Below are 8,326 nucleotides of genomic sequence, written 5' to 3' on the forward strand. Positions count from 1 at the left end.
GGGGGAGAGCAGGATCACAGGCCTGCAGAAGAGGAGGAGGGGGCTAGTTTGTCTGGAAGGCAGCAGGCAGTCCAGCCCAACTGCAGCGGAGAGTTGTTCTTGGAGAACTGGGCAGGGAAGGTTGGGTTACAGGTGACATGCAGTGAAGATCTTTGAGTAGAGGAAACTAATCAAATATGTCAGGTTTTCCTAAAGAGTTTTCACAAGAAAAGAAGCTTGAGAGAAATTTCTGAGAGTAGTCACTCTGGGCCCGACCTCCTAATGTCTTAAGCACCGTTTTCCCTGTTATCAGCCCTCTCCACACACTGTCCACACTGCCTGTCTCATTTCCACCTGTGTATCCATTCACTTTGTAAAGGACTGAAAACACTGTCAAAGCAGCTTAGGCAGGAAGCAGTTGGCTAGCTGGAGAGATTGCTGAGTTAAGCAGCAAATCTGGCTTTTCATCAGGTCTGTTTCTCTCCAAGTACACTTCTGCCCCCTGCTGTTCAGTCTCATTCTCAGTCCCCACTGGGTGGCCCCAGCAGCAGGTGGCTCTTCCAACAAGGGGGCAAGATGACCCATCCTCCCACGTCAGTCTTGCAGGAAAGAATGAGACTTTTTCCCCCAGCTCCAGCAAAAACCCTACAATTACCAAGTCTGGACCAGCTTAGACTGGACCGTACATCCTGGAGACAATCAGTATGGCCAAAGGGGTGTGTTGCTCTGGATGACCAGGCCTGAGTCATGGGCAGAATACCAATGTTCTAGAAAGTAAATCCAGGCTGGAATTTTGTCTGTACAAGTTCATAGTGCATAGCTCTAAACAACCCATCCCCTCCTCTCGTCCTCCGAACAGCCCTGAAGCCAGAAGATCTTACATGCCACATATTAGACGGGGTCCCCGAGGGTGGACACTACTCAGGGCATGGTGCTGCACTGGTGGACACAACTGGCCCCTGCACTCCCTCCACATACAACTGGTCCCACTACACCCAGTGGCCTGGGAACTGGGGTGACGAACCAGGAATCCTCACAACGTGGTGGTGCTGGGCCTGGGCACCCACTTCACCACCTTCCCTCCGTCCATCTTTGTGCAACGACTAGCTGGGAGCCGGGCCACCATGGCTGCACTGCTGGCCTGGGAGCTGCACACTCTTGTGGTCATCAAACTGGCCAACACTGGCTACCGTGTACAGCACCTACTGGTTCATCTGCCAGCTAAACCCGCTCCTCTGAGCTGCCTTTGCTGATCTCCATGTGGCCTTTGTGGAGGCCCACAAAATGACCTTTAGTTTGGCCCTGCCCAAAAGCATCTACTCAGGGAGGCATCGTCCACAAGGTGGACTTTCTCCTTTCCTGCTTCTGCCCCTCCTTAGCTTTTCTGCTGGTCCTAGGGCTGTGTGGAGGGAGGGCTTGGGCACTGGGACACAGCCCTAGCAGGACTTCTGAGACCAGCAATTTCTCTCACCTGGAAAACTGCAACGGCTTCCTATCTAGCCCAGCCCAGTCTATTGTTGCTCCCCTTCTCGACTCAGAACAAGACTGATTACTTTAAAACATAGATGAGACCAGGTCATCAGCCCAGTCTTCTGTGCTGGTATAAAGCCAAAGCCTTCTGAGTACAAATCCAAACCCCTCACCATGGTCCGTGGGGCCCTGCATGATGCTGCTGCCTAACTCTGAAACCTTGTTTATTGCCAGTCTTGCCCAGTGCTCAACACTCCAACCCCACGGTCTTCCTGCTGCTCAAGCAGGTCAAGCAGTCCTGCCTCAGGGCCTTTATACCTGCTGTTCCCATCCTTGGAATCCTCATCCTCGTATGGCTGGCTTTTTCTCATTCATTCTCATTCAGTTCTCTGATCAAAATCACCTTCTCAGAGGCTTTTCCTGACCACTCCCCCCACCAGCACTCTATCCCCTTCTCACCCTGTTTCTTTTTCATATCACTAGCCAGAACCTGAAATTATTTGGTTTACTATTATTATTGTTGTTCAACAGAATATAATCTCCAAAGGGGACAGGGGGTTTGTCTAGCTACTCACTGCTGTATTCCCTTGACCTAGAGTTGTGCTTGAGACATTGCAGGTCTATTAAGTATTCACTGAATGAACGAATGAATAAAAGTCAGATGACTGAGATGTTACCTCTCTGCTCTGCACCTTCTTTCAGCAACCTGCACCCTGAGAAACAGGTGATCTATCAGCCAAAGTGTCCCCCTGTCGCAGTTGCTGGATTATATTAGCAATGATTAGCATCACAAATGTTTCACATTTCCATTAGAGCAGTACGGTTTTCAATGCAGTTTCCTACTTTTTTATTTTGGAAGACTCCCCCAAGAACATTCTCCTGTTTTACTAATGAAGCGCCAAGAGATGGCACACAGCTGAGCCAGTCCTTGGTCCCAGTTTGGTCGTAGAAACAGTGATATTGGTGACTACAGTGGCAAAAGCACTGTCCCCCCTGGAAAACTGGCTTCCTGGAAGGGCTGTAAGTGACCAACCCTGAATCCTCTCTGACACGTCCTCTCCGTGTCCCGAATGTCCGTTCCTTGGCTGGGGTTGGGGCAGGGGGGAGGGGGTTCCCGGACAGGAATCCAGGGAAGACCAAGGTTTATTGGTGCACTAGGGGCTCCTCGTCGCCGACCAGGAGTTCAGGCCGGCTGTTCCCCAGACCCTTTGTCTCTGGCTGCGAGGCTTCTCTGATCACCCTAAAGGGGGCCCCGTGACCAGGAACGATCACGTCGGCAGAGCCTAGGACCCTCTTCCGGCTATACTCCTGGGTCACCGGGTCTTCGCTCAGCGCCTGCCACGAGTCCTCGTCCCCATCACGTTCAAACACATCGCCCACTATCATTACGGTACCTAGGGCGGTGCCAGCCACCACCACGCTCACGTCCCGCTGACCACCATGGCCCGGCGTGGCCCACACCTCGAGCCCCGGCCCCAACCGCAGGGGATGCTCTTCACGCAGGCCGTGGGGGAGGTAGCGGCCCCCGGGGAGGCAGAAGTCGTGCGAGACCAGCAGAGCCGCCCCGGGAAACAGCCCCAGGTTCCCGATATGGTCCGAGTGTCCGTGGGTCCCCACCACCAGAGTCACGTCTCCTGGAGCCACGCCCTGCCCCGCCAGGGCCCCCAGGAGCGCCTCCCGTGCCCAGGGGCCCGCGGTGTCCACGAGAATGGGGCCACGGGCCGCCTCCTCCAGGGCGGTCTTCGCCTCACAGCCCTCGGGCGGGGGCTCCCGGTGGCTGGAGGCCGAGCCCCAGGCCTGGGGCAGGACAAGGGTCACTGAGCCGTCTGCGCGCACAGCATCGCCGACCCCCTCCGGCTCGGCGTAGCCCTGCAGCAGAACCACCACAGAGTAGGGGTCGCCGGGCACCAGCAGTGGGGACTCCCCGCGCAGCGGCTCGGTGCGCACCAGACCGCTCATAGCCGGAGAGGGACAAGCTGGGGAAAGGAAGTGGGGCTGAGGGCGAGTGTCTGCTCCCTTCGGGTTCCCACACTCGTCCGGCCTTCGTCAGGTGGTACCTTCCAAGTTTCAGTCCTGCCACCCGCCCTCGCACCCCTAAGTCGGCATCGCCTTCAACCCCCTTCGGAAAATGGTATCGCCCAACCTTCACTTCAGTGAGAACCCGCCCATCACTTAGCGTCTTCGGCCCCGGCCCGGCTAGCGTGCCAGAGCCTCACCCACCACCCTCCGGGGAGACCCTTATTATTTCCCTCACTCTAACCCGGGGCTGCTCTCTACCTTGGACCTAGTTTTATCGCCTCTCTTAGGTCTTGCTCGCTCTGAGTGAAGAAGAGACACGAGAAAAGAGAGTGAGTTTGTCCTCTGCGAGCTACCGTAATCCAAGTATGGCGGCCCAGCAGGCGTCACGCACCGAACGTAATTCCGACGCGTTTCCAGGCATGCGCAGACAAGAGCTGCACAGACCCAGGCCTGAAAACGGTCCTCAGCCCGCTGGTCCCAGGCAGCCTCCTCGGGCTGCAAAATTACAAAGCAGCATTAGCTTCTAAACAGGACGGCAGCCAATGATCCTATTCCCTCGGTGCCAGCGTCTCGGCCAGCGAGAACGTGTGCACGGCAGTGGTTTGAAATTTGGGGCCCAGCTGATATTAAAGTATAAAGATTTACTAGCGTTATAGAAAATTTGGCACCTTTGCGATTACTTGGTGGGCTGTCGGTGAAATTAGTATGAAGTAGATTAAGTATCTACCCAACCTAACTAATCAACATCGCCCCATCCAGTGTCCCCTTCCTGTTCACAGTTTGTTGGAATGCAGTCTCCTAGATGCAGGTGGTGTATATAGGTCGTAGAGAATGTCCATTCCCGCTTCTTCCTTATAAGAGTATAAAAACAGACCCCCGAAGGTTAAAGTTACTTTCTCAAGGTCCACAGTTCCTGTGCTATGCTGACCTCTGGGTCCTGTGGGGAGCAGAAGAGATATTTAAATGTCTCAATACCGTCCCCACACACAGCTGACAATCAGGGAGCTAGACGGCAGGTGGAGGACTCATCTGTTGGGGCAGGGATTCCACCTACTGCTCTCACCGTTCTCCCCATAGCCATGCCATGCTGCACCACCAGGATCCTGCCTGAGAGCAGATGGGAGAGAAGAGCTACAAGCTCTAGCATGGAGTCACTCACATACGCACACTCTTAAAGCTGAGGGGCAGGGAGAGCTCAGACTTCAAAGGGTTCTTCTGCATGACCCCTGTCCATCCTTGGGGCTTAAAGACAAGGGTCAAAGATCCTCTGGGTCATGCTTGGGATGCCCTGGTGTGTTAGTCATCTCCTCCTCCTCTACTTCTTCCTGATTTTGGTCTTCCTCCCCTTCTGTCTTCTCTTGCCCATCTGTGATCTCCTTTCCAGTCCAAGTTTCCTGAAGACATGCTAGGTTGGGCGATAGAACACAGCTTAGATATGGGGGTGGGGTGGGGGTTGTGGCCTGGCAAGAAAGGGACCAGCCCACACACTTACCAGTTTCAGTAGCTGGGAGCACATGACCTTCACAGAGAAAATGCTGTAGGGGCTGCTCCTGATGGTGGAAATACCAGTCTTCCACGATGTCTTCAGACTCCTCCAGCATCATCTCACACTGGTGGAAGAGTCAGAAGAGTATCTGCTCTGCTGGCCTTTGTAATCCCTCTTCTCTGTTCTTCACTCCCTGTCTCCCCACCCCACTTTGGAGAGGCAGGTGGCCAGGAGGTTAAACTTGGCTTATTAGATGTGTGATCCTCAGTTACTCAACATTTACTAGCACCTACTCTGCCAAGTAGATTATTAAACTCTGAGTCTCAGTTCCTTGTCTGTAAAATAGGAAATAGTAATAGTACTTGCTACAACAGGTTGTTGAGAGGGTAAAATATTAATTATTACTCCTTGATATGCTCCTGGGCTCAATTCAATTGATGGCAGAGCCCTCACTGCTCAAAGATGGACCTCCCGAGGATCTAGCTTCCCTCTCAGGTTCCCTTTCACCTCCCTGGGCAGTGTGCAGTATCCTATCCTACCTGCTTCTTGAGGAATGTGACCTCCACGCTGGGCTCGTCCCACAGCTCCAAAGGGATCCCCAGATCCACCTTCACTCCCTTCTCCACCAGGCCTTTCAGCACTGCCATGGTCTGACTCTCACCCTGAGAGATGGGAATTGGAGATCAACCCAGGTCACTGCCCCACCTCCTCCCCATTTTTGTATATCAGCCTTGTCAACAACTGGAGACCCTGGTAAGTTCCTTGAGGATGAGATGAAGGAGTCTGCGATGGGGAGGGGACACTCCAGAACCAGGGGGAGACGGGTAGATATCTCAAGGACCCCAGGGAATACAGGTCATCATTTCTGAGAAGTGGGATCCTGCCTGGGGGAAGAGTCTGACCTTGGCATATCTCAGTGAGCCCTTGCGCTCAGCATGAACACTGTAATCCAGGATCCGCTCACATAAATTCTCCAAAGCTTCTTCCAGCCTTGTCTCTCTGCGGGAAAAGGGTAAACAAAGGCTCCCTGGATGCTCTTGGCACTTCTAGGGCTCCTTCAGGGATCGGAGGGTCAAGGAGCACCAAGAAGGACTCACGAAACGCTGTAAGGGATATGTCTCTTCCTTTTGCCTGTGTCCAGCACCTGTCCCAGCTCCAGCACCTCTCGAGATTGGCCAGTGCGACTCAGCTCTTCCTGTAGCTCCAGGCTCAGCAGTTTACATACTAGATGTCCAAGGGGACGTGAAAGACAAACAAACATACCAGCAACTCATTCTGCAGATGAGCAAAGGCAGCAGAGCATGATGGTTACAGGTGCAGACTCTGGAGACAGCCTGACTAGGTTGGAATCCTGACTCAGCCACTGAGTGGTTGTGTGACAACCCTGCTGTGCCTTGGTTTCTTCACCTCTCAAATGAAGATAATAATAGTACCTCCCTCCTAGGGGTGTGGTAAGGATTAAAAAAGTCTATGTAAAGCCCCTAGAATAGTGCCTGGCATGTAGTGAGTACTACATAAGCGTTTGCTGTTTTCTGCAGTTATTTATTGAGTTCCTTCTGGATGCACAATAGTAACACAGAGATCAGTAAGACCCGAGATCCCTATCCACAGGATGCTGCCAGTGTCGTTGGGGACAGATAGAAAGATGATGACAATATTGCATAATGGACCCTACACTGGGGGTTAGACCAAGAGACAATCCCACTAGGAAATGCAAAATTCATTCAATTGTCATTCATTTTCCTCCTACTGGCCCCCAGTTTCCTTAAGGATGAGCACTGCATCTCTTCCACCACTGTCTTTCCAGCATTTAGCACAAGATCTGGCATGTAGCAAGTCCCAAGAAAGGGAGTGGCCTAATACAGAAGCGCCAAGCCAACTAAACACAGGGGCAAGTAACAAAAGTGCCTTAAAATGTTCCAGGGGCTATGCTAGGACCTGGGAGAACACAGGTACTCTCCATCCCTCCCATGCAGTGGGAGGTGACAGATAAGGAAGGAGGCTTCCAAAGGAGGTGACATTTAAACTGGGTCTTGAAGAACCACATTCAGAAGGGAGAGGCTCATTCTCAGCAAAGGAAAAAACAACAGGCAAAGGCACAGAGATGCAAGAGGACGAGGCCGGCTTACTGACCGCTGAGAAGTTCAGTGTGGCTGAACATGGGTACTTTAGGGATGGGATGTGGGGTGTGGAGGCCATACAACAAAGATATTTGGATGCTATGCCAAAACCCCTTGGCTGTATTCTAATCACAGCAGGAGGCCTTCAGAGGTGTTAAAGCAAGCACCGACACAATCGAGTTTGTATTTAGAAAAAGTGACTGGCATAGGCTGGTAAGAATGGGGACACAAATGAAAGGAGAGGAGAAATTAGGACCAAGTCATGAGGAACACTGATACTGAAATGCAGTGTGGAGTGAGGTAAAGGGGAAAAGAATCCAGGAAGAAATTAAAGCCAAGAAGGCAACAAACTAGGCAACCAGGGCACTCAGTGGCCCAGCTCTGAAGTGTCCTCCCCAAGTTGGGCCCCACAGGTGATGCAGCCACAGATGTTCCTCATTGTAAAATCCATACAGTGCACACCCTCTGCAAAGCTTCACAATGGGGAACTTCTCCCAGTTGTGTGGCCTTCTCTTTCTTTTATGAGCTTCAAGGGCTGATTCACTCACTCCCAAACCACCTCAGGAGGGCGTGGGGCCTATAATTTGGAAGCGTCTCTGCCAGGGTGGAGCAGAGATTGTCCAGAAGGTAATGAATGTCACACTCCGCTCTTGCAGCCTCCCAAGCTTTAGGTCTGGTGGCATGGAGGAAACACACACACACACGTCTGAAGATGCTCAGTAGAGTGGACGGTCCTGGCCAGTAGTCTCTGAACTACAATTCCCATAAACCATTGGGGCCCAAACCGGCAAGAATAAGCGGGCTCCCTCTGGATGTCTCATGGGAATTGTAGTGCGATAGTTTTGGGGTAGCAGTATGCGTTCCTTCCCTTGACCCCATTCGAATTCCACCAGGCTCCACCAGAACCTCCCTCAGGTCCTCGAGGAAGTCGAGTGACCCACCCATCACGGTCCATTTGGTCTGGCCCAGACGAAGGAGGTGGGGCAGAGGGATGCGAATACGGGCTACTACTTTTAGATACCTTCGCATTTGCTGGGCAAGCGTTCTGTGTCATCGTCTTCCTCCTTCGGCATCCCAGCCCAGGCACTGTACATAGTCAAAATGAAAAGCAGCATTCCCAACCGCACAGGTCCCATAACCAAGAACCGTCCACCGCCAATCTTGCCCTCAGACCAACTTCGGGAAGGCAACGGGCCCTTTAAATACCAAAACGGTGTGCTGCAACTTTAATCCAGCCTGGCAAGAGAGGCGC

At 52.7% G+C, this 8,326-nt stretch overlaps 2 protein-coding genes across 3 annotated transcripts; both read right to left on the bottom strand.

Annotated features, from left to right (window-relative positions):
- Nucleotides 1–2,267: 2,267 nt before the first annotated feature.
- Nucleotides 2,268–3,960, bottom strand: MBLAC1 (metallo-beta-lactamase domain containing 1). Its single transcript, XM_006219322.4, has 2 exons — nt 3,727–3,960; nt 2,268–3,425 (listed from the first exon to the last, which is right to left on the bottom strand). The coding sequence occupies exon 2, from the start codon at nt 3,406–3,408 to the stop codon at nt 2,593–2,595; it is 816 nt and encodes a 271-aa protein (XP_006219384.1). The 5' UTR covers nt 3,409–3,425; nt 3,727–3,960; the 3' UTR covers nt 2,268–2,592.
- A 134-nt stretch (nt 3,961–4,094) lies between these two features.
- On the bottom strand, nt 4,095–8,323 carry CNPY4 (canopy FGF signaling regulator 4). 2 transcript variants are annotated; one of them, XM_006219317.4, is made up of 6 exons: nt 8,096–8,323; nt 6,052–6,178; nt 5,857–5,953; nt 5,494–5,616; nt 4,961–5,078; nt 4,095–4,873 (listed from the first exon to the last, which is right to left on the bottom strand). In XM_006219317.4, the coding sequence occupies exons 1-6, from the start codon at nt 8,208–8,210 to the stop codon at nt 4,725–4,727; spliced, it is 729 nt and encodes a 242-aa protein (XP_006219379.1). In that variant the 5' UTR covers nt 8,211–8,323; the 3' UTR covers nt 4,095–4,724. The 2 variants fall into 2 exon arrangements, with proteins under 2 accessions (XP_006219379.1, XP_072799354.1); XM_072943253.1 differs by having other exon boundaries at nt 6,052–6,229; nt 8,096–8,244.
- Nucleotides 8,324–8,326: the final 3 nt, after the last annotated feature.

Source organism: Vicugna pacos, chromosome 18 (genome assembly GCF_048564905.1).
Source record: "Vicugna pacos chromosome 18, VicPac4, whole genome shotgun sequence".
NCBI lineage: Eukaryota > Metazoa > Chordata > Mammalia > Artiodactyla > Camelidae > Vicugna > Vicugna pacos.

Bases quoted from the DNA above. Each gene is read 5' to 3' on its own strand.
- MBLAC1 (XM_006219322.4), bottom strand. From the start codon at position 3,408: ATGAGCGGTCTGGTGCGCACCGAGCCGCTGCGCGGGGAGTCCCCACTG.
- CNPY4 (XM_006219317.4), bottom strand. From the start codon at position 8,210: ATGGGACCTGTGCGGTTGGGAATGCTGCTTTTCATTTTGACTATGTAC. The intron at 6,179-8,095 runs GTATCTAAAAGT...TTGGACATCTAG, and splicing joins CTTGCCCAGCAAATGCGAAG to TATGTAAACTGCTGAGCCTG. The intron at 4,874-4,960 runs GTAAGTGTGTGG...CGCCCAACCTAG, and splicing joins GCTCCCAGCTACTGAAACTG to CATGTCTTCAGGAAACTTGG.